We start from the raw sequence: 25,985 nt of genomic DNA, 5'->3' as shown, positions 1-25,985 counted from the left end.
ACTGGCACAGCACATCCCTGAGAGTCTGGGGACAGACACCTCCACACAGAAAGCATTGACTGAGAGATCCCTTCACATTTAATATATGAAATGGAAGGAAATAAAAAAAAAAAAAGGGAAGGGAAGTGAAGGAAAGGAAAAAGGAAAGGAAAAAGGAAAGGAAAAAGGAAAGGAAAAAGGAAAGGAAAAAGGAAAGGAAAAAGGAAAGGAAAGGAAAGGAAAGGAAAGGAAAGGAAAGGAAAGGAAAGGAAAGGAAAGGAAAGGAAAGGAAAGGAAAGGAAAGGAAAGGAAAGGAAAGGAAAAAATAAAAAAAAGTAAAGTTGGATGTTATGATAATAATCCCATTAATACAATCCATCACTGCTACAAAAGGCCATAAAGATAATTTTTTTGCTACTAGCACTCCATTTCATTCTCAAACACCATTAGAAATCAGATCATGCTGAATTTTCAGGGCTTGGAAGGGAAAATTAAGAGCATACAAATGTAATCTTTATCCCTGTTATCTTCTCTTCCAGTGTGATCAAGTAGTAGTCGTATTTCTGATTTAGATAAATCATCATTACAGACAGTTGATGCGAATTTCTTCCCAATTAATTCCCAGCGTGTCTGATGATTAAGAAGCAGATGCAACAATATGTAGCTATAGCCAACTGACTGACACAAATATAGTTATGTATACTACTGAAAAGTCAGTTCTTGTCTTCAGTCACTGATTTAAATAATTATTCTTCAGGATTACTTACAACAGCATGCATCTCCCCTCTTACATATAAAATGTTACGTATTTTCTATTTTATTTACTTGTATGTAGCTTACTTTCGATTCACAATCAGCCACTCCCGGATATACGTCTGAACACAATCTCTGACATGTGAGTCCAGTTCAACCCTGGGGAAAAAGCAAGAAATGTTAATATTTTAATACCTTGGACATACCTTAAGGACAAATAAATTTACCTAAACATGTTGTTCAGATAAGGGCCCCTCTATTAGTCCTCTCCTGTACCTTTATATTACTGCTAAACTATTGTTTGAGGTTTAAAGAATTCCATGTACTGCCTGAATTCCCTGATTCAGGTTTTTGTTACTGTGTTTATAAATCAACAAACATACATTTAACAGAGGTAACCATTTGATACACTATGCATTTCATGAATCTAAGACTGATGTTGCTATAGAATACAGCAAAATAAAAAAAAACCTATATCAAGTACCCATCTTTGTGATTTTCAAAAGTTGATAACAAGTCTTGACATACAGAGACATTTTTCCACAAGCTTCAGCTCCTGGACTCTTGCAATATATAGTCTGTTGTATGTTTTTGGTATAATTTTCTCTTTCTCATAGAAATGAAGCAACTTCTAAAAAGGGACCTTAAGCTTTTAATCAGATAGCATAATAAAACTTTAAGTTCTGACAATATGTTATAATTTAATGTTATGATTTTCAAGTAAGTCTCACTTAATGTAGGGTGTTGTCAGTGCTGCCTGATAGACTGGATACTGACTGGAAATGAAATATTAAAAGCTAAAGTCGATGTCTGTGAATTTGCTGTCATGATGTTGTAGCTTAATTCCTCTATCCCTATTCAAAAAAAATTGAGAGACCTGTGCCAAAATCACTTGTTACATCCTCCAATCCAAGTAAGTAAAAGAGTAGAATACACATGAAATGCAGGAATGGGTGAAAGGTATGATACTTTTTAGCACCCAGAACTCTTAACAGATTTGCAAACGATTATCAAGACCAGGTAACAACTGATCTGGGTTCGTGCGTGCGGTGTGGGATGGCGCCTTGGCCCCTGCCAGACTGCTGCATGCCCCTGCCACCGTTGGACTGACACAGCTCGTGGTCACTTCCAGCATCTGGCTCAGGTGGGACGTGTGTTTGCAAGCAGGCAGCACGTTAATGCATTTTGGTCGGTGGTATCTGTTTCCTGCTTCCTGCTCTTGGTGCAGGAAGGCACCAGAGACTCCATTGCCTGCAGGCAAATCTTTGTTGCACACCTCTCACGCGCGCTCATCTTCCCTACTGCACCCTGGCGTCCCTGGCCAGGATTTTCTGTGAAAGCACGAATATCAATAATGGTGGATAATGGCTAAATGGGGAGCTGCTGTGTAAAAAAATCTGCTGAAAGCATATTTGTTGGTATTGACTATTTAAGCTTTGCCACAGGCTCCTTACAAAACCTTTAATGTCACTGTGGTGCAAATCGGGCCTAAAACTGATTGTACACTGTGAGTCTACACGTTCTCCTACCAGAAAAACAAATAGATAACTGCTGGTTTAAACAGCCGACATGCTGGGAAGTAATCTTGGAAATATGGGAGAAATGGTCATCTTATCTTTTAAATCTCATTTCAAAGTTGGATAATTTTTTACTATTTTTGTCCATCATTTAAATAAATTGGAACTTCAAGCACCAAAATTTTCACTGTCTCCTACATCCATTTGCTCTCCCCATCCCACAGGAAAATAAGAATTCATGAGAAAGACTGGAACATTTTCTGAGTAACTTCAAGTGAAAGTCACCTTCTGTGCAAATGTTACAAAATCCCCTAGGAGCTATGTGACTCAAAGAGTTCCCAGGTGACCTAGCATGGCACCTCACCTCTACTGCCTTTGCTCTCCTGATCTTCCTGGAAGATGTATTGGGCCAAGAAGGAACTTGCAGGCTGAGCCCTTACCTAGAGACAGAGGTTCTCAGCTAGTCCGCAGCTGGCAAGGAACCCCATATAAACTGTGGTTCCTGATTAGCGTCATTGCATTTGGTATGTTGGGCAGAAAACACTGAACAAATACTTCTGTTGTTCAGGGCTCTAGTTGATACACCTGGCTGGTTTAAATTAGAGCAGGCTGTAACAACTTTTGCAGGAACAGAGGGGGATACACATCTAACTGTGAGCCAGGACGCCATAAGCTAAGTCTATTTGTCCCTTCAGCATTCAGGTTCAGCACAGCAGAAAATATAGACTGTACTGTTCATTTCCTGAATATATCGGAAGGAGCCAGGCCCCCATCCCAAACACGTTGCACAGTTAGCCATTTTTGCAAACATAGAAGTTTGGGGTTAAACTGGTACTGACTTCACATTTATTTGGCTGTTACCAGTTGCAAAACTCATTTGCCTCTGTAGTTCTTCTTGAAGGCACCATTTGCACTGAAACAATCCTGGAATAGTATTTTGTATACAATTCATAGAACTCTCCTAAACCACATCAGAAAACTCTCCAATGCATCCCTTTTTCTCACTCTGAAAAGTTCTATTGCCCATAGTTTGCCTCTATCAAACCAGCTTAAATATTTCTGGGATGGCAGAGCACCACTATCAACATATGCTACCCATTTTAATTTAAAAGCTGTTGAAAATAGTGGAAATATTCAATTAATGTCAGCCTGAAACCAAAAGTGACTCCTACACTAGAAATTGACACCTTTTTTTCTCCAAACCTTGTGAAATACGAACTATTTCCCCCCATTTAAGCAAGGAAGGTACTGAGAAAGAGATGCTTAGTGATCTGACCAATGCCATGTAACACATAGCTGGGAAAAAAAAAATGCAAACCAACAAACAAAGCAAACAAACAAAAGACCAAAAAAAAACCCCCAAACAAAGCCTCAATCCTATGGTTACTACATGATCAGAACCAACTTCCACCTCTGGGATCACAGCTACAAAATTATTTTTAATACTACCCTCCTTCCCTTCTTTACTCTTCTTCCTGGTCTATGCCTACTTCTGCTGCTACCAGCTAGCTCAGGAAGTTGTGTAAATGCTTGCATAATTTTAAGTGTGCAAACACGCCTAACAGAATCAATGGCAAAGTTCAAATGTTTAAAGTTCAGCAAGTGCATAATGGCCGGACAGATGGCAGCGTGAGGTGTCTGGATCAACATCTTCAAAACTATTTTTAAACCTACAACATTTCAGAGGGAGTCTCCTTACCCATCTTCTGGCATAGAAGGTTCCAAAGTTCTGCACTCTTTGGGTGTAAAGACAATGTCCAAGTCATCTTCAGGAAAGTCACCAAGTTCCTGTGCTAGTTCTGAGTCCAAGTTGTTCAGCCGCGTCATTAGGAAGCCTTCAAAATCTACTGGGTCTACTGCATCATAGAAGGAAGGCTAATGGAAGAAATAAAGAGGTATTTATTTTAGTAACAGAAGGTTTTTCCTAATAGTGTAATTTGGGCTTATTTATTTCATTCTTATCATTGTCCCATTATTTTTTAAACATCAGAAACAGACTTCTAACGTTATCTACAGTAGCACTGTGTTTAATGCAGGGAAAAGTTTCTAATGAAATATTTAACTAAAAAAAAAAAAAAAAGGAACAAGAAGAGAAGAGTTTTAAAACATAAAGAAGAAATGGAAGATACTACACCTAAATCCAAATTTGCACCTATTTTCTCTGTTGAGCTTTCCTAGATGCTGGTAAAAGGAGGGCTGACTGAGGTACATCCTGGTCCTTGTCCAATCCATGGTATTAATCGGAGCTACAAAAAGGGCAGCAGTGCGTACAGGGGCAGGTGACCAAGATGACAGTGACAGGCAGTGCCAACTTGCAGGGAGCTGCCAATGGACCCTGCAGCACGTGTGATGGAAGGTACTAGCAACACCAAGGCCAAGGCAGTGAGCCTCAGAAGTTATTCCAAGGACAAACTATAAGCACCACGGCTGCTGTCATGAAGATGACACTCATTTGAAGTGCTGTGACCAAAAGATACTGACTATTAGAAACACTGTGGGATTTTGACCCCAAACAAAGTTGAGGGCAAGATACATCCCAAACCGGAAGAAATTATCATTTTCCATCTCTGAGTGTTACCAGTTTGCATGTTTTTGGAGTTCTAATTTTAGTGGATTTTTCAAGTGGTCGTACAGCAACTACACAAACGATTCCACAGAACTACTGATGCTATTACTGCAAACCTTAGATATTTACCATTTCTACAGCATGTGGCATTGCACCTTGATAGAGAGCAGCTGTATCAGGTTACATTTAATCAGATCTTACACAGAATGTCTGATCAGAACAAAGTTAAACAAGTACAAGGTCTGCCACTCATATATGCTGTGAACCTGTCTGTCTCTTTTTATCTGCTTAGTCTCAAAAACAGAGACAGAAAATCTTCTTTGATACGGTACCTAGAAATGTTCCCACAAACACACAAATGTGACTTCATATATGAAAAATATATGTTATTCTATGTGTAGATAAAAAATGAAAATTATTTTATTTGCTATATAGCCAACAAAAATAGCCTGTATGTGTTTAGAAACTAATCTCTCCAGTTGAGTGCAGAGACCAGCATCTCCTATTGTTAATTTTCTTGACAAGTAACAAGTAGATCTAAAAGCTACAGCTTTAGAAAAGCTACACTTTATGTTCTGCTAGTTCCAGAAAGGCCAAGAACACCTCAGTGCAGTAGGAGCAGAGAAAAATAGTTAAAGCATTAGAATTACAGCACTGAAATAACTTATTTACTATGGAGGAAGAATTCTAGCAAAAAATAGCTATCAAATCACCTTTGTAAAGAGCAAGGATTGCATCGCACTGCTTAGCCCAAATACCTTTCACAAAACTGCCTTCTGAAGCTGCCAGCAATAAATAGTCTGAACATAGATCAGATAATCTACCTCTATGTTGTTGATGGGGTGTGAGGAAAATAAGTCACCCAATGTCCCTAATAAGTTGCCTTTCTATTCAATGTTACTGTGGCTACTGTCTCACCCAACATGCGTTCTGGAGCTATCCTCCTTATACACCAGTGTTCTTCAGAAATAAAATCTGTGGGCCAAAATCATGAAGTCTTCACTCATTATTACTAATTCCTACTCATGCAAGGCTCTCATGGAAGTTAACAGTGGTTTTGCCTGAGCATGAAGTGACCTTTGTACATAAAAGTGTTACATACACGACATCAGGAATTTTAGCTCAACAGGGCAATGAGAAATTCCACAATTTATGAAACATGCAAAGGTGTTCAACAGTGGCAAAAGCTCTGGATAACTCTGATATAAAATGAATCACACATTATATGCCACGTCAGTCACTGTAGATAGGAAGATGAGCTAAAGCTGATTAGTGATAAACACGAGTTTTGGAGCCTTTTTAGTGTTCTGGAAATATAAGTGAGGAAGTTATTCAGCTAATAAAAATCCAGAAACATGTTGCAGAAAGTGAAACATGATTAGAACAAAAGTGCTAAAAACATCTAGGAGAAGCAAATCAATTTAAACTTTAAACTTTTGAAAAAAATAGATGTGATAAATAGTCCTGCAAATGATGTAGTAGAGAACTCTGAACACAACTAAATACCACCCCTTGCCCCGGGTTCTCCATTTTATAAGGAAAATGTATTGGTCTTTGGATAAATAAAGCCTCTGAGCTCATCCCTCTGCCTGCACTTTTAAGGGATCGATTGAATTCTCTGAAAACATCTTTGGGAAAATCTCTCTCTTTGCTCTTTTTATCTAAAGGGAAAACCTAAAACTAACAGTAAATCCAGCAAATCATGAGGCAGTCAGCTGAAGAAATACAATGTGCTGTTAATAAATTTTTAAGTTAAGTACTATCTCTGGTTTGTACCTAGTGTGGTGCTGAGCATACTGGATCAGTAGTTATGAGTAAACAGTGATCTTTGATTAGCTATTGATTTTATGATATTTGTCAGCATAATATCCTTGAAGTTCACTTACTGTGCTGTCAATGGGTAAAACATTACACGTTAGTACATATATATGAAGATCTACCAAAAAAAAATCACAAAATATTAAAGTAAAACACTTAAAGTATACAAAAGTGTATTATATCTTTTCAGTTGCTGAAGATGTAAAAAACCACTTTTAATACAACCTAATTTTGGTTAAGCATTGCACTTCCTTTCAGAAATCACTTTTCCATTCTGACAAATCAAATCCTTTGCATTTCATTATATTTTCTAACTTTTTCTAGTTGAAGAGTTAATAATGATCTTTAATCACTAGAAATATGTGCTTTTGACTATCATAAATTGAATGCAAATGTAAAAAAGATGGTGAAAAAGGTAAATGCAGATGGAGGGTAATGGTCTCCCTAACGATTGGTGCAAATTATCATAGGAAACAGAGATACTGTTTCAACTGAGAAGCCAATGCTCCTTTTCACACTTCCTACCAGCATGCAAAACAATTATTCTACAAAATATGCCAGAAATCATTACTGCAAACATACCTTTTTAAAGATGATGGATTAGAGGCATGCAGATTGTGACAGCACACAAAATGGCAGCTATGGCGCAATACTCCGTAAATGAAATGTTATCAAGTTTCTCAAGAGCAAAAGCAGTTATCTGCATGTAAAAGAAGGGACCTAGGCTCCCCAGGCTGAATAACCACAAAGAACAAGTTAAAACACCCCAGCATTTCAGATTAAGGAAGTGAGTAGTGGCGGGAGGCCCTGATACGCAGGAAGTAACGGCTTACATCTAGTGTTTTATGTTTTTCACAAGCACAGGTGCACAAGGACTTCTCCTGCTTCTATTCATGGGGTCTCACAAAAATAATAAAAAAAAAAAAAAAAAAAAAGGGGAGGAAGGAGAGTACTAAAATGTTAGTCAGTTTTATTTATGGCATAAGATGTTCGCAGAACAGCCATCTTCCTGAAAGGCAATTTAAAAGATCCGGCATTTTTTCCCTTTCTCATAAGGACAGTGTCCTATAATCTGACTTCTTTAGAGGGAGATTACACATGGAAGTCTGAAGATGATTTGGAGATACATAACGGTTATATCAGGGCATACTTTGGCATTTCTCACTCAATATGCTCACTCTGCATCATTGAAAAACGTGCTGTTTCTGCTGCTAGCTATGGAAACTGTGTAGTAAGCCAAGCTGGCTGAGCCTCTACTTTTCTTTTTTTCTCTTTATTCACTGATCTCCTTTTGCAAATCATCTGTGCTCACCACTCAGTGCATTTACTTGATGGAGTAGAATGTTTACAGCAAGGAAAGGATGTAATATACTCCAACAGTTACAGATTAACTTTGATTTATAGCAGTATGCAGAAAGACTGCTTCAGGCTCCAATGACCATTCTCAGTTTTTTCAAGTGCATAATTTCTTCAGCTCACAACGAGTACTTTTTTAGCAGCTTTGGGCAGAAGCCAGTGGAAAGCAAGACAGCTTAAGAAGATCACTTAATTTACCCTAAAAACATTAAGCAATGTAGATGACAAATCGGTGTAAAGAAGATAAACCCAGAACTTACCAGATGAAGAGTAGAAAAGCCAGGGGTACTTAAGCTTCGCTGACAGAACTGCGCAAAGCCTGGTTGAAGAGTAAATTGCTTTCTTATTTCTGCAGAGGAGTGCCTTTAATTAAGCAGAGAAAAACCTCTTATAATTACAGTTACTCCTATACAAATTCCAAATGGCAGACTTTAAACATTTTAGTCTCCCGTCCCCATGTTTAGAAATGTATTTTGATGGTGTCCTGGACTCCTCTTGCTTTGTAGTTGATGCAAACCTCAAAAAACATTTGCAGTCCGACATAATTAAGATTCTGACACTCTTCCTACAGATTTCTATCATTATATTGCAGTCCCCACACCTGGGAAATACTATGCAAGAAAGAATAACTTTGCTCTTAAGTGTGACTGCAACCTGTACCGCAATACTTGCAGATTGATTTCTGCAAAGCAAAGATACGGGATAATAGAGCAGAGAAATAAAAATGAACATCACTGTGGCAAGTATTTTAACTGAACTGGTAATTGATTAAGGGATAAAAACAAGACAGGACCACTCACTGAACAGTGTAAGCCCAGACTTAATAACAGTCTGCTGTGAAAATCACAAGACGAACCAAAGCAGGAGCCTAAAAATCATCCTATACTGTATCAGCTGAGCATCTGAGGAAAAGACTTCTTAGGTGCTAATTAATTTATTTCAATGGGAGCAGAAAGTGGCCAATACTGAATTCTTCAGATACTCCAGAGTGATAGTACAGTTGCATGTACCCAATCTGAAAATCAGAGTAGCTTTGTCATTTTTAATGGAAACAAAACAATTAATATTTAATATAATTTAAGAATAAGCATCCATGAAATGGTAACAAAGCATCTACAATATATTTCACCATGAACATTCAGGACAAGATTTTTCAAAGAACGAGAGGCACCTAAGCTGATTCCAGGTTAAAAAAAATCAACCCTGCAGCCTGCCAGGGCAGCCAGCTGAGAGACAGGAAAACACAGAGGTAAGGAGATTTTTCCCTTCTCTATGAGAGTCATTTCCAACTCCAGCAAGCATTAATAGGCATCTTAGAATTACCAGATGCCACAGGACAGTTTGCCTCTTTTCTCTGCACCTTCCCTCCTGTGTCCTCTAGATTTCTATGGCTACTGTACCTATTCTGCGACACTTACTCTCTTACCACTGCTTTTCTTAATTAAGCATGACAAAAACCTAAACTCTGCTCAATTGCAGATCTGCTAGTGTTAAGAGACAGGCATCTCACAGAAGGTATTAAAGGTATTAGAGGTATTAGGTCTGATTTCTAAAATAAAAGATGTGTAAAGAAGAGTAGTTGCTTGAAGGTCGAAAGGCCACGCCAGGTGTGAGTGGGACATTGCTTCAATCTGAAAGCAGCAGCAATTGCAGACAGCAAAGCCAGAGTTACAGAGAAAGAAAAGAAATCCATCTGGAAGAGAAATTCCTACTCATCAGTGATATTCCAAAAATCAGACAGGATGAAATGGGATTTTTTTTAGAGGCTATTCAGTAATTATATATGCAACAAGCCATGTAGGGAGAGTAAGGAAGTCTGGGTTCCATAACTTATCTTTGCCCTATTTTAAAAAGAAAACCTGTTTGTATATCAAGGTTTTTGTTACTCATATTCCTACTGCAAATAATCTCTGATCATGAATATATGTAGCAAGACATAACACAAAACACAAATTATTCAAAATTATTATTTTCCTTCAAACTGAGTCAGTTTCTACCCTGTGCTGAAGTATCTGTTGCTGATGTAAATAATATATATAGTAGCAGATGTTAACAATGTATGTAAAAGACAATGTTACTGTGTATTGAAGAAGTTGCTGTTGTAAACAATGACATAAGACATCCCTGAGTTACACCAGATATGGGGTCATCAGACTCTTTGAAAAGGAAATGGTATGAATTTTCATCTACAAAAGAGGAAGCATGTATGTGGATGAAGGCCCAAATTTGCTGTTTGGTAAAAACCTATGCAAGCCCAGCTGAGGAAATAAATTTCTCAAGAAGGCTAACATTAGTTCCAGAATGTCCAAAATACTCAAAGAAAGAAAGAACCTGCAAAATAAATCAGTCTAAAGGAAGAAGAATGTTGTAATCTATAAAGGTGAATTTCAAATAGTTTCAGAGTAGTTCAATTGATTGGTTTAATGTTTTTCCTATCACTGAATGAAGTAAGGGACAAGAAATAAAGTGAGAATAACATAAGACAGCAAAGTTGGTTTGGACCAACTCAGAAATGCTTGGCAGGATTTACTAGGAATAGGTGAAGGAAAGACACAGCTACGAAAAGGTGCTAAACCAAAAGCACAAGTTAGCTACCCCAACATGGAGAAAAGGTGGGTGTTACAGTCAGACATCACCACATAAAGTTTTGAAAACCTGAGAACTGAGGTGGAAACAGAGGTCCTTCTAGACTGCTCTTTGATAATGCCAAAATCACTGTGGTCTGTGAGATGCCTGTTTTCTGAACAAGCAGCTACCCCAGACACTGTCTGGGTACCCGCAAAGTAATGGTGGCCCACATTAACCTAGCGTATGTGGTGTCCCAGCTTTTATGGAGGCTGCAGTCCATCTATGCCACGGCCATACTTTTACCCTCTCTGCCTGTACAGCAGCCCTGTCTGATTCCACGGAGAGCTTTACAGTCACCCTTAGCAGCAAGAATGGTCTAGATATGTGCTAAAATACAATAAGGAAGGAAGGCAAGTGATTAAGGATCACCACAAAGCAATCACTGAAAAATCTGAGGACAAAAGGCAACTGTATGTCTAGAAAGGAGGACTCAGATAATCAGGGACCAGTCAGCTGGTCTCTGTCTCTCAAAAATGTAGTAGAGCAACTTACTGGACAATCAATTTATAAGTAGCTGGAACATCGGGTTCCAAACTGTGGTCTCCAGTAGAAGCAAGGGAACCATGAAATCATACCTAACATTAAAATGTACACCACCTAAGTAATGACTGTTTATTAATGGTCCAATGATGAAGTGTATGGTGGGAAACTTAAAACTGTGGACTGTAGTAAGCTATGGTCCAAAATGTTTGTCAATTATTGGTATATTATTGACAACAATAAAGTAAAGATGAACAGTCAGTATGGATTTATCAAAGGGCAGTCACATAAAACTGATCTAATACTTTTTCTCTGATAGTTTAACTGGCTTCAGTAGGGCTCTTGATAGTGTCCCTCATGGCATTCCTGTAAGCAAAGTAAAGAGATAGTGGCTAGATGGAATCATCACAGCTGGTTCCAAAACTGGTTAAAAAACTATATTCAGGATGTAATCATCAATAGTTCAAAAGAAGATTGTGAATAGATTTTGAACAATATACTACTGTGAGAAGCAAGTTAATTTTTCCACAGTCTAGTTCCAGTCCATATTTTGTTTTACGACACTGATGATGGTATAGGTAATGTAGTAATAAAATGGGTGGATCATAACAGACCGGAAGGAGTTGTAAGTGCTCTGAAAGGCAGAGCTAGCACTCAAAATGATCTTGTATTTTAGAAACTGTCTATAACCAACACAGTTAGATTCAATAAAAATAAATGTAAACCCTTAGGAAGAAAAACAAATCATATGCAGAAACACAGAAAGGAAAACTAACTGTCTAAAGAAATAGCCATGCCACAGAAGAGGCTCTCAGAGAGTACGCTGGAACACTTACTAACGAAGTACCATAAGCGAGGAAAAAGAGAAATTATTTCTATTTTTTTAAGCCAATGAGACAGTGCTTAGGCTGATGTACACACTCAGAACACCACAGAGTAAGATGCAATCAAATTTAAAAGGCTTCAAAAGAAAGCAGTCAAAATGCTAAAAATTTTGAGAAGGATGACTCAAGAGGAAAGATTGAGAAAAAGAAATGTGTTACAAAAGAGATGACTGAGGGGAGACAACAGCTGTCTGACTCTGTAAAGGGTACTAATCTGTAAAGAAAACAGTGAGCAATTCATGCCCACAAAGGGAAGTAGAAGAAGAAGTAAACTGTTTAAATTGGAGCAAGAAAGATTTAATAAGCTACTAGGAAAAATGTTCCCGCTGCAATAGCAGCCGGACACTGGCAGTGGCCCTCTGGTGATGCCACAGTAACAAGAACACACTGGTGATATAGATCATGACCCTGAACTACCTGGAGAACAGCACCTGGGCAACTGCAAGCCTTTTAGAGACCAGCAACGGGACTCAGCAGTGTTAATAGTTCTACAGGCCTCTCGTCTTGGTACCTGTCCCTTTAGGATAAAGAGGAAACAGTACCTGAAAAAAAAAGGTTAGATTTGGGGGAGGTTTTTTCTGCAAAAGTCACTACTGAATTCACAGTTAGTCAGTGTTCACATGGCATGTTGCAAGATAGTGTGAACCTGTGGAAAGATGGGAGATGTTGAAAGCCTAAGGATCTTCTGGACTGTCTAGATCCTTGGCTGCTCCATGGTGTTGGAGCAAAATAATGTCAGTTGGAAGTCATTGCTCCATTCTGTGTTGCCTTGGCCCTACCTGAATGATGATGCCATATTCCTCGGGTGTAAATCTTGAAAAATCTGGAATTCACCAGACTTCCTGATCCACCCAGATAGGACTGGAAGATAGCAAAAAAACCCAAACAAAACCAAAAACTGGTGCTGCTTCATCAGAATTTCACCAGTGTCTGTCCCACTGGTAAATGCAATCCTCCAGAAATTCTCCTGAACTGCTAACAAAAAGTTGAGACATAGTCTGTATTTCACAAATACTCTCCAATGCAAAGTGTACAGTTTGCATAATATATTAAAACAACAGTGTAACCAAAGTGACAGACTATGCCTGGAGGTTCTTAAAGTTAAATTTCACTTGCAGGTCAACTTCTGAGATGTTTCTCAGGACAGAGCTCATTGCAGGATTAGAAACTTGGAGATTTTGGTTATTAGTTAGACCTAGATGAAGTATCAGGAAAGGAAGATAAAATAGCCATTTATTTTCTTTTTCTAACATAGGTTAGATCTGTGGCTGAACATTGCTGGGCTCTATAATTAAAATTATATGAATGCTCATGCCACATAAAGCTGGTTCTATAGTTTTACTATAAATTCTGCTCAATGATACAGTTCTTTTGAATATATAGTTTAAAAGCAGGCACAATGGTTATTTTGCTAGTATGTAGATAATATGAAAGATTGAACCTAGAACAGAAGTCTAGAAATAAAAGAAAACAGAAAGAGAACAGCTTTAAAGATCATCTATTAACTGGAAATCAGAAACTTCATGAGAAAAAACTGGTTTTCAAAGTATGTTTCATACGCCTACTGGATCAAGCTCTGCAAAGTTACCTACTATTAGTAACTTGACATGTAATAGAACTATATCAGTTTGTGCTTTCAGATTTTTGTTTCGTTTGCATTATCCTACCATCTCACAACAGGGTGACTATGAAATAAATGCCAGGATTTGTCTTCCAGCTCAAATGTATTAGCTGAGCTTCACAAGGATTTCACTAAGAAAATGCTACCGTAATGCTGATAATTTCGTAAAACCCATACCAAGTTTAATAGTTTACGAGCTTTATTTTTACTTTCTTCCTAATAAACAATTATTAATAATTGAAAAAAAAAAAAGTCAGACATCAACAATAATAATAAAAACCATGTAAATATTATTCTAGGGAATTTTTTCTTTTTGCTCCTATAGGGTTGTTTTTATTTTTATCAGGAAAAAGAAAGAAAACCTGTAGTTTGTCTCTTTCATGACTGATAATTTTGAAGAAATTCAGAATATATTCTACAGGTCATCCTTTAATACTGTGCCTACTTCAAAAGCCAGAGGAAGAGATAATACAGATGGCACAGAACTGGAAATATAATTTGTGTTAATATTTTGGCCCCTCATTTCCTAAGAACACAGGTTTGTGGAGCTTCAGTGGGACCCTTCTGTGACAGGAAAACCATGAGCTGGGTTATTTCCAGTTACTTCTTAAAATAACTTTTTTTCTTTAGAGCTGTAAGTTTAACTATAAAAAGTAGGATCTTTTATTAGGGCAGTATACTTGAAAAAAAAAAAAAAAAAAAGGCCCAGTGTCAAGTACATGAAGAGGTACTGCCATTTTTAGGAAAGGGAATTTTGATTCAACTTCAGTGGGAGCCAGAGCAGTAACTAGGATACACCTGAAAGCTGGATCTTCCACTTATACTTTTAAAAATAAGAGTGTACACAGAATTTGGCACATGTAAGCAACTATGGTGACCAAAATAATATATTTTGGTATCTACTGGCTATCACTATAGGTGCAAATTCCATAGAAATTATATTACATACCTTTACAAACACATTTGGATGATGCAAGACATTTTATATTTTAAGTTACAAACTGAATTTCACTTTGCAATTCATCTAGAAAATTTCAAGCTTGGGGAAAGGTTAAGTTTTACTCTTACAATGTTCGAAACATGAGGTTTTGTTATTATAATGATTGTAAAGCACAGATCATGTGACAATTGAAATAAAATATCCTCTTACCTAATCCAGTTTGCTTGACTTTAGGGAAAAATACTGAGTCCAGGTGTGCTGAGTCCTTTATAAAAAGTTCTCAGGTCATTATTACTGAAGCCCAGGAAACTGTGATTTATCATGTGCAAGTATTATTCTATGAATGTCACGAGGAAAATATTGTGGATTTTTTATATGAACTTGGCCCAAAATCTGATCTAGGCCTGGACGTATTTTTCTGTAACTGCATTCATGATGGCAAGGATTTAGTGAGTATGTTATCAAGTAAGCACTTTCCACAGGCTATCCTTTTTCCTACTGCTACGGAAAACAGTATAGTCTGGTATGTATTCTTCAAATAAAAATTAAAAAAAAAAAATCAAATCAGAATAGAAAAAAGGACAACTACACTGAACTATGCTAATGAACTGTAATTTTAATGACCATAAAACCTAACAGTGGTAAAGGGTATAAAATACAACATTCAATATTTTTTCCTAGCTGCTTTTCATTTCACATCTAAAAACAAAAACTGTTTGCAAAGATAAATAAGGAATGTTCATGTGTGGGACCTGGTAGACATAAAGACGTTTCTCATTCGCAACTACATTTTACTTGAGTAAGCTTAGGATTTCCTGTACTATAAAAAAAGAACCTCATCACAAGTTACAGCCTAGACTTCACAATGCAGATAGATGTCTGAACTCTAAGAGGGACATAAAATTTTTAAAAAGGATTTTAAAATGCAAATTTTCTGCTCAAAGGCTAAAGTCCATTTCCTGCTCACCAGACATCTGCCAGAGACAAAGCAAAAACCTCAGTACCCTAATCATGTAGCAGGGATTATTATGTCTTATTCCAGTCTCTGCACAGATGTGTAAATACAGTATAATACCAGTTTTCCAATTACAGTATAATACCAGTTTTCCACAGCTGTAATAGAAAACACAATTTGAGTATGCAGTCAGATGAAAATATAATCTTCCTGTTAACAACAGCTGTCAATAGCATCTATCTCAATAGTAACAACAGTATTCTGCCTGCATGACCAACTGTTCTCGAAAGGCTTTGTTCCTACAGCTGCCCATTTGCTGGTAAGGAGTATATTTAGGCATAAGAATCTATCTTTCCTGCACTTGTAATTTCTCATAGAGATTTGGCTGGATGGTCTGTGTTTATCATCAATTCCCTACTGAAGTGGCTACTATCACCTTGATTGTACAGCGGCAGACCACTCCAGAAAAGGTAATCATAAAGTTTGGGGTAAACAATACAAATCAAAAGTAAATCACTGTGAATAACAAAAGACATTAATATCATCTGGAAAGTAGTTAAGAGGGCATTTTCTTTTTCTTTTCTACTTCCTAAAAGTTAGATGCATTTGAGGCAGGAAATGTTGTAATCTTTTGCACAGTGTACCAGAGGAAAGGTCTGTGCATTTGGTCTTTGTGATGGACAACAGGATGCCAAATCTAGTCAGAGTGTCCTCAATAATCTTATATTTGAAAAATGAACAGATACTTACAGAAACCTATATTAGCACTATGAATTAATAACTTGTGGCATAATCTTGATATATAATATTGCTCTCATCCTCAACCTACTCCTATAACTGATTTATAATTCACCTCTGCTTCAGGAGGAAGTTCACACACTTTTCCATCAGAATTAGAAATATCTTAAGGAACATACACAGATTTGCACAAACATGGCTTTGCGCATTGCTTGCTTTTCTTTTTATTATTTTTGTGCTTGTATAAAACATGACAGCTTGCAATCTAAGCCTAGTCCATAACAAATATTACAGCAGTGTTCCCGCTTTCATGAAGTTGTCTCTTTTATGGCCTACAGCTACACTCTAGCTCATAGGGTCTACAGCATAGCTTACTCCCAGGTAAAATTCAACAGGCTGTGTGGATACTGACAGCCTTTGATACAGCTGGTCTTAAATGCAACAATTACCATGACAGAACGTGATATGCAAATCAGCTGGTACTGGTTTGAGTTATATACCTAGTGACCAGCTAAACTGTATACTCCTTAAATTTGTCATTTGCTCTAGTGTGGTTGTAAAACATATTTAGAAGTGCTGCACTGACATAGATTTAGTTTAATTTGACTGTTCACTGGAAACACCCTAGCAAAGGCAAATGAACTATCTTTAGGGCTGATGAAAAGATAACCTCACAGGCATTAGGAAGTTCCCTCTATTATCTCTAGAGCTATTTACAACAGATAGGATCCATCCATAGCCTACTTTAATATTCTTGACTTTGTGGTAAATTTAGAAGGTCATTATTCCTACAGGTTACATCCCTCCCTTGGAGTGGAGGAGTACCTGTAAAAATGCCCCAAAAGAAGAGAGACAGGTTAATATACTTAAGGAAACAGCCATCTGAGGCATTTAATGGCTGTTTAGTTGTTCAAATGCAGTGAGCACTCATAACTGGCAAAACAGGGATGAAACCAAGGTCTCAACTCCTCCTTATCTTTTCTGCTCACTCAGTGTGCCTTGAATCCAAACAGTGGTGAAGTGGGAGGTAAAGCATCTATGTGCAGAGGCTGCAGTGGAGACTGTCCTTTATGAGTAGCATACGAAGGAGCAGAGCTCTCTGCCTTCTCTCCCTTCTCTGCACTTGCTCTAGAGCCATGTACAACCTGTTTCTTATGATGACTACAAATCCAGAGGACACCAAGACAATGATGCCATAAAAAGCTAGGAGACATCAGCTTGCGGTAAGTCAGGAAGACAGAATTGACTTATTCTGGGAAGAAGGAACACCTAGGAGGCTGGGTTCTTCATAGGTCTAAAGGGAACTTATGTCTAAAGCTGGTGAAGTACAAGCTGGATGAGCAGATGAGCTGAACTGAAAACTGGCTGAACAGCCAGGCCCAGAGGATGAAGTCATGATGGAGGCCATTAACTAGCAGTATACCCCCGGGGTCAATAATGGGTCCAGTCCTGTTTAACAACTGTATTAATGATCTGGATGATGGGGCAGAGTGTACCCTCAGCAAGTTTGCTGATGACACAGAACTGGGAGGAGTGGCTGACGCACCAGAGAGCCATGCTGCCCTTCAGAGGCACCTCAACAGGCTGGAGAAATGGGCTGACAGGAGCCTCCTGAAGTTCAACAAGGGGAAGTCCAAAACCCTGCACCTGAAACATCCTCATGCACCAATATACACTGGGGGCCACCCTGCTGAAAAGTAGCTTTGCAGAAAAGGACCCAGAGGTGCTAGAGGACCATAACCACATTGGTCCTAGGACACCATGACTTCAGACAAGTCGAACATGAGCCAGCTATGTGCCCTAGTGGCGAAGAAGGCTAATGTTATCATGGGGGACACTAGTTAGAATATTGCCTGCAGGTTGAAGGAGATAATCCTTCCCCTCTGCTCAGTGCTGGTGAGACATGCCTGGACTCTGTGTCCCAGTGTGGACTCCCCAATAAAAGAGACATGGATTTATTGGACAGAGACCAGCCAAGCGCCATAAAGGTGATGAAGGGACTGGAGCATCTCTCCTATAAGAAAGGGTTGAGAGAGCTGGGACTGTTCAGCCTGGAGAAGGGAAGGCTCAGAGGGAATCTTATCAATGTATACAAATATCTGAAGGGACAGCATAAAGACAACAGGGTTAGGCTCTTTTCAGTGGTGCCCAATGACAGGACCAGAGCAATGGGCATGACCTAAAACACAGGGGGTTCCACCTGAAACACTTTTTTACTCTGAGAGTGAATGATCCCTGACACAGGTTGCCCACAGAGGTTGTGGAGTCTGCCTCCTTGGAGGTCTTCAAAAGCCAGGACATGGTCCTGGGCAGCCAGCTCTAGGTGGTCCTGCTTGAGCAGAGGGGTTGGACAAGATGCTTCTCCAGAGGTCCCTTCCAACCTCAACCATTCTGTGAAAGAAATGAGCAGATACTTTGGTCAGTTTATAGTCTATTCCTGTAAACCAGAAATGAGAGATACATGCTCTGGCAGTTGGGAAAAAACACATATTGAATTCAGCTGAAAAGCTGGAAAAAACTGAATACAAAAGTTAATGAAACATGAAAAAAGTATAATTCTATTCGTGAAAGACAAGCACCTCAGTATTTCCTATAGCCAAATTAAAAGGCTCTCAAACAAAACCAGTATGCAGCAACAAGATTAGTCAGCCCTTATCTCAGTGCCTGGTAAAATCATGGAACAGGTTCTTCTAGAAGTTATGTTGAAGCATATGGAGTACAGGGAGGTGATTAAAGACAGCCAACATGGCTTCACCTAGGGCAACTTGTGCCTGACTAATCTAGTGGCCTTATACAATGGAATGACTACATCAGTGGACAAGTGAGGAGCAACCGATGTCATCTACCTGGAATTCTGTACAGTATCTCACAACTTTCTTATCTCTAAATTGGAGGGACATGGATTTGATGGATGGACTCTTAGTTGGATGAGGAACTAGCTGGATGGCCACATCTAAAGAGTTACACTGAATGGCTCAATGTCCAAATGGAAACCAGTAATGAGTGGTGGTCCTCAACAGTAAGTACAGGGACCAATACTATTTTATATCTTCATTAATTGCATAGATAGTGGGACTGAGTGCACCCTTAGCTAGCTTTCAGACAACATCAAGCTGACTGGTGCAGTTGATTCACTTGAGGGAAGGGTTGCCATCCAGAGGGACTCTGATGGGCTTGAGGGGTGGCCCTGTGTGAACCTCATGAAGCTCAGCAAGGCCAAGTGCAAGGTTCTGAGCATGGCTCAAGGCAACTCACAAGATCAGTGTGGACTGGGGGATGAGTGGATTGAGAGCAGCCCTGCAGAGAAGGACTTGGGGGTACCGACAGATGAAAAGCTGAACACGGGCCGGAAATGTGCACTTGCAGCCCAGAAAGCCAACCGTACCCTGGGCTGCATCAAGAGAAGTGTGGCCAGCGGGTTGAGGGAGGTGATTATCCCCCTCTTCTCTGTTCTCATGAGACATCATCTGGAGTACTGTGTCCAGGTCTGGGGACCCCAGTACAAGAAAGACACGGACCTGTTAGAGCAGGTCCAGAGGAGAGTGACTAAGATGACCAGAGGTATGGAACACCTCTTCTGTAATGACAGGGTGAGAGAGTTGAGACTGTTCAGCCTGGAGAAGAGAAGGCTCCAGGTAGAATTTTTGTGGCCTCTCAATATGTTAAGGAGGATTACAAAAAAGATGGAGAGAAACTTTTTAGTAGGGCCAGTTGTGATAGGACAAGAGATAATGGGTTTAAACAAAAAGAGGGTAGAATCAGACTAGATATAAGGAAGACATTTGTTATGATGAGGGTGGTGAGGCACTGGCACAGGTTGTCCAGAGAAGCTGTGGCTGCCCCCTCCCTGGAAGGGTTCAAGTCCGGGTTGGACGGGGCTTGGAGCAACCTGGTCTGGTGGAGGGTGTCCCTGCCCTTGGCAGGGGGGTTGGAACTAGGTGGTCTTTAAGGTCCCTTCCAACCCAAACATTTCAATGCTTTTAAGATGCAAACCTGATTCTTATATACCTTGTACTTGCAGCTACATGCAATTTTCTCTGAAGAATTAAAAAAAACAGCTTCTAATTTATCTTCATGGAAGTCTAAGAAAACTGGCTATTTACAGTAAACTATTACTAACAGATTTTTTACATAACATATGAAACTTATATACATCCTGCTTTTTAATCTTTGATCTGTTATTAGTGTTTAATATTCTCTGTACCAGATATAAATCCACTACTATTTCACTCATGTCGTATGTACAAAGTAGTCTTTTCCCATAGCAATGACAATTTTTTCACCTCTTTGAAAAGCCATAGTGCACTTTATATTTATGGTATGGCTTGTAGGTGAATTCAAGTGGGTTAACAGTTGATCGTTTGAAAAAAATGTCTTGAATATAAACCCTAAAAGGCTTATTAACTTGAGTTATCCTCACTTACATAGTTTCTCAGGATGCAGCTATTAGAGTAAAGCAGGATTCAACACTTTCATCAAGTGTGCTCTCCATTGTCACTCTCTTTCTTGAATTATGTTGACTCAGTAAAAATGAACACAGCATTTGTAACACTACCACTGTCCTGACACTACATATTAGAAGGCTATGGCTCAATGGTCATACTTGATAAGAAGGATATATCTACAAGCAGCTGTTAAAAGTTGATAATGTATGAATGCACATTTTTAAGTACGCAGCAAACACATGGAAAATGCCCTTCCTATTAGCAGAATGGTAATTTTATTCAGATTTTTATAATATGTTACTTTATGTAAGAAACTGATTATAAGAATTTACAACATCTTTCTAAAAATGCACTAAATTTTCATCCTTACTACATAAATCTATTGTACATGCAAAAGACTGAGGTTCCCCCTGCAGCTTATTTAGTATATTTAAAGTTTAAAAAGAAAAATTAATTAATAGAAATAGCTTGGCTATAATGGAGTCTGGAAAAAGCTTTGAGAAAAAAAAAAAACATTTTCTAATCAAATTAGCATTTTATTATATCCATATAACACGGGTTTTATTAAAGTTCAGTCAAAAGGTGCTGGCCTCATCCCCATAAAGGGGTTGCATTGAACAGAGATTTGCTATCAAAGTACATTGGAAATGGCCTGTTCTGCCACCAAAACCATTTTGTACTGTACCTGACCCCTCTGCAACAGCCTTTGACATTTAGGGTAATTTCTTGTGAACCTTCAGAACTGAGACTTTGTGCAAGATAAGATTTAAACTGCTCTTCTCATTTCAGGTAGAAATAATTTAAATGTATAGTCATCATTAATGTAAAGTAGAATTTATGGTACAATTTGAGAATTAGGTGGGGGTTTGACTTTATCATAGGCCTTTTAAAATCTGCAATCTTTAGCTAAATGTTTTCTTTAATATTAGTAGTGTGAGTTGTTTGCTTTTTAAAATACAAACCTATGCATATAAGCTCATCCTTAAGTACACATCTTAAAACTAGAACAGGAAAAGAAAATTTTGTTTGGCAACTGGACAATTTCAGGGACAAGGAAATAAAATGATAGAAGCAAATGCTAAAAATTTGTTTTATAACACTTGTAAAATGCAGACATTGGTTGACAGTAGAGACAGTTGAGGAGTGTGTCTATTGGGAGGGCTTTTAATTACATGAGTCACATAACTGAAAGTTAAGCGATATGTTAGGGAGCTGTATTGCTGCTCTTGATAGTTTTCTGTTTTGTAATTTGTGTTGAAATGTTTTGAATGTATAGCACTGGTGGCCAGGGCCCCAGGGTAGGTGCCTAAAGCACAATTTTCTTCACTTGAAGTCAAAATAAATAACTGCTACTGCAAGATCTGTGTAGAAGGTAAAACAGTAAACTACACTAGCTAAATAAAGGTAATAAAAAATATAAAATTTCTCCGTGAGTTCTGTGTTTATCCAAACACACTGCTGGGGCAACCTGATTAAAATTCAGCTTTTATGGTCTCTCAAACATACACTGCTCAGCCGGTACATATTAAAGCCCACACTTTCAGCAATGATGAACTGTTTATTCTCATCAGTGTACAAAATTTTTTTTTCAACATTCTTGGTTACTGGGTATGAATACTGTGATTGGAAAGTAGACATATTTATAAAACATGATCCAGATACCTTCCGGTTACTATCTAGGACTCGGCTCAACAAGGATGATCTGCTTTTTCATGTCCTGTGCTGGCTTCCAACCACCACAGACACGTAACGCTCTCAGAGAGCGCTGTAAAAGTCTCTTAGTGTTGCACACTGATGAGGGTTTTCTTCCCTTTCCTTTGTTCAATAAAAGAGGCCATCTGGAAAGACAGTTACAACTTACTTTTAAGTGGTACCTTAGGCATCATTTTGAAGAACGAAAGAAGTTGGACAGGAATTTAATTTCTCACATAATAATGTTATTTGAAAAGGACGTTTTCTGAGGTCCTGCTCAGTTTGCAGCAACCTAGCTCTGGGTAATACACAGTAAGTAGTAGGGATGCTGCCTAACATGAGAGACATTAAAGGCTTGCTCCTTCATTTCTACATATGAGATGAACATCATTATGTGTAAAAGTTATCCCATTGAAACAGAAGGAACTATTCACGTACCTGCATTAAAAACACGTGCAAGTCTTTGCAGGATTAAAAAAGGAAGGAAGCAACAGGTTGGGGCAACAGACACCAGATGGGTGGAAGGAAGAATAAAGTGACAGGAAGACATGGTTCTGTGGGCAGGCTGCACATGCATTTTACAGGGTTGAAGTCATTTGAAGGCCTGATTTTAATGCTTGACCTTGTTTTAAGCAAATGTGATGCTTGTCATGTAACAGCTGTTCCTGAATCATCTGCAGCTCCAGTGCTTATGATTGATACCTCACACTAAGTTTAAATCATGACGAGACCACTAACACAACATCTCAGATCATGTCATTGCTAATTTTTTACAGAACAGTGTTTAGCACAGTTCATAAGGTGGCCAGATGTCTATCATGTTTCACTGAACACACCAGGGTACACCTTACGTAACTAGCAGGGGGGCAGCTGATGTCATTGTACTGAGAAACAAGTACAGAACCTAAAATACTGCTGGTCCTCATAAAAACAGTAGATAGCTTAGTCAAGTCACTGGCAAGAGAACAGTGAGAAAGAGAAGAGCTTGCATGTGAACTTGTGATTGGAGAGTAATTATATAGGCAAACTCCTGTAAATAATGCATTGATAGTACTGTCCAATTTTCACTAAGAGTTGCATTTTGAAGAAGTAAAATCAGGAACTCTGAATAAAGAGGAACAAAATTTTATAGCGGTAAATTAGCCTTTTGTGTCCAGGCAAGAAAGCTAACACACTGACCTATCATTTATCTTACTTTGAAAATTCCTTTAAAAAAACAGAAACCACCACATTAAAAACACTTCTTGTGGAGATCCATCACTCTACAGTCAGTAGTACAAACTGCACTTAAGCCTGTAAAAATGACCTGCTCTTTCTGAAGAAAGGGAAACATGAAGCTCTGCTAGCAAATATCTGTAATTTCTACCATACTGTGTAAAAGAGAATATTCTTACTTGCAAAATAAACACGCAGATAGTTAAATTGGAATCATATTCAGAACATGATGAATAACATATTTGAACAGTTAATTTGCTACAAAAATACTGAATATTTCACTACTGAATCCAAAACCAAATAAATTAAAGAAAATTGTAACAATGGTTTAATTTCACAACAGTTCTTACTAGCAAAACTTTTGTAAGCCTTTGTGAAGTGAAGCCAGATTGTTATGATTCCACTACTTTGTAAGGCTTTAGTCATACAGATGAACAATGACTATCACCACAGCTGGGAAAAGCTGCCAGCAGGCTGACCCTAAAAATAGGAAGAAAGAAAATAACCCCCAAACCTCTAAATATCAGCCAATTATGCTCTTTCTTCAAGCAAGTCTCCAAATGATCAGGAATCATGGCAGGATCCTGCAGTGAACTTTCCATCTGATGGCTTCTCGATATGATGTCTCACTCTTGTGAATATTCCACTACAAATTTAAAATGAATTCCCAAAGGATACAGAAAGGTACACTGATGTGTATTCTGCCATGGGAAAGGCACATCACAGCAGAGCTAATTTTATCCTCTGTGACTGCAAACCCCATGTCTTCCAATAAATTGCTGAGGAGGTGGAGTTTCTCTGCATACTTTTCTCTCTGGCACAGAGACTTATCCTCAGTTTTTATTACCATTATGGTGTTTGTTCTTTCATGTATCAGCAAACTCAGTTACCTTGTACTTGCATCAACACCCTGGAAACAGTTTTTGTCTCAGATGACAAGACTCTTGAAAAGGAGCCCTGTGTATACCTTTAACCTAACAAAATGGAAATAATGGTCTTGGTTTCTTACTGCCACCACAGAGCACAGACCAGCCGAGAGTCAGCACTCCCCCGAGAAAAGACATCAAAGTCTAGCAGAGAGCAAGCTCAAGTCACAAGAGTATGGTGTTCCAATTGCTGAACTCCAGCTTATTTGGTTTGGGGAGGGAAGGGGGGAAGCAGGTTTATTTTTAAATCACCAAGTGGATTTTTTCTTTTCATAGAAAAAAAAAAAAATATAATCCCAGGGATGTATGTCATTGCAATATTGATGCCCTACGTAACCCCCTAATTTCCTAGGAGCGCTAACATCGGCACAGGGTCATTCCGCCGCTTGGTGCGGAGGAGGGACCCCCAACCCCGCGCCCCGCCGCCGGCGAGCAGCCCCTCCAGCGCACTCGGGGCTCGCTCGGACAGACGAGATGCGGAACAAACTCCCGGGGCGAAGCGGGACGTTTCCTCCCTGCCCGAGGACACGAACGCGGAGCCGGCTCCGCCTGCCTGCGCTCCGCCAGCGCACCCTTGATTGCAGAAGCGCGCCCCGGGGCTGCCCCTCCCGGCGCCGGCAGCGGAGCGGCGGGGCGGCCGGCGCAGACGGGGGGGTCCCGGGGGGGGGGGGGGCAGTGCCCGCCCGAGGGCCGGCGGGCAGCGGGGGGGCCGCGGCGGGGCCAGCCCGGCTCTCCCGGGCGGGCGGATGGCTCCACGCCCCGGGGGTCTCCCGGGGAGGAGCCGTCCCGGCCGCGCTCCCGCAGCGCGATCGCCTGCCTTGGCTGGGTCTCAGGCTGAGACTGGCGGGGAACAGTTGCGAGGTACGAGGAAAGCCCCTTACCTATTGATTTTCAGGGCGAACGCCCTCCTGTCTGCGGCGGGTAAAGTCGCCATGCGGGAGAGCAGCCGCGGGTGTCGGCTGCCGACGAGGACCGACGCCGGCTGTAGGCACGAAGGGCGGCTTTATTTTATTTATTTATATTTCTTCACGGCATGCTGCGGGCTAAAAACCGACGGTCTTCTGGGTGGTAACTTCCGCATTTCACCTTCCTCACCGAAATCGGCCGGGGTGGGAGGGACCTGCCCCAGTGCACAGCTGGCTCCTCACCGCTACCAGCGCCTGCCCCGCTGGGCGGCAGCGCCCGGCCCCGGCCCCCCGGCCCCCCGGCCCCCCGCTCCTCTCCCCCCCCGGCTCCCACAGCCTGCCTGCCGCCGCGGCGGCGCGCACGGACACTGTGGAACACAAGCGACCCCCGAACTGCCCTTGGGTTTGGTTGTTTTTTTTTTTTTTTTTGGGGGGGGGGGGGGGGGGGGGGGATGGGGACGGGGGAAGCAACGAGGAAGGCAAAGATTTAAGCCAGCGCGGGAAGGAGGAGGGAAGGCGCCTTGTACCCGTGAACGCGCGCAGCTGCGGAAACCCTTGCGCATCCCC

General features: G+C 39.9%; 1 protein-coding gene across 2 annotated transcripts in view; it reads right to left on the bottom strand.

Annotated features, from left to right (window-relative positions):
* The window catches only part of DOCK8 (dedicator of cytokinesis 8), a 98,865-nt gene extending 73,135 nt beyond the window's left edge, over positions 1-25,730 (bottom strand). The window contains exons 1-4 of one of the 2 annotated variants that reach the window (XM_042804561.1): positions 25,395-25,730; positions 8,250-8,352; positions 3,949-4,124; positions 820-891 (exon numbers count right to left, since the gene is read on the bottom strand). In XM_042804561.1, the coding sequence (XP_042660495.1) occupies positions 820-891; positions 3,949-4,124; positions 8,250-8,352; positions 25,395-25,447 (404 nt within the window). In that variant the 5' untranslated portion in view covers positions 25,448-25,730. Of the gene's footprint in view, positions 1-819; positions 892-3,948; positions 4,125-7,215; positions 7,267-8,249; positions 8,353-25,394 lie in introns of those variants that run through there. The other variant, XM_032981920.2, reaches the window with a different exon arrangement.
* Between the last annotated feature and the right edge of the window lie 255 nt (positions 25,731-25,985).

This window comes from Tyto alba, unplaced genomic scaffold, assembly GCF_018691265.1.
Source record: "Tyto alba isolate M040663 unplaced genomic scaffold, T.alba_DEE_v4.0 Super-Scaffold_42, whole genome shotgun sequence".
In the NCBI taxonomy this organism is placed as follows: Eukaryota; Metazoa; Chordata; class Aves; order Strigiformes; family Tytonidae; genus Tyto; species Tyto alba.
The sequence above is the reverse complement of the archived record's forward strand: the minus strand, read 5'-3'. Positions and strand labels throughout refer to the sequence as shown.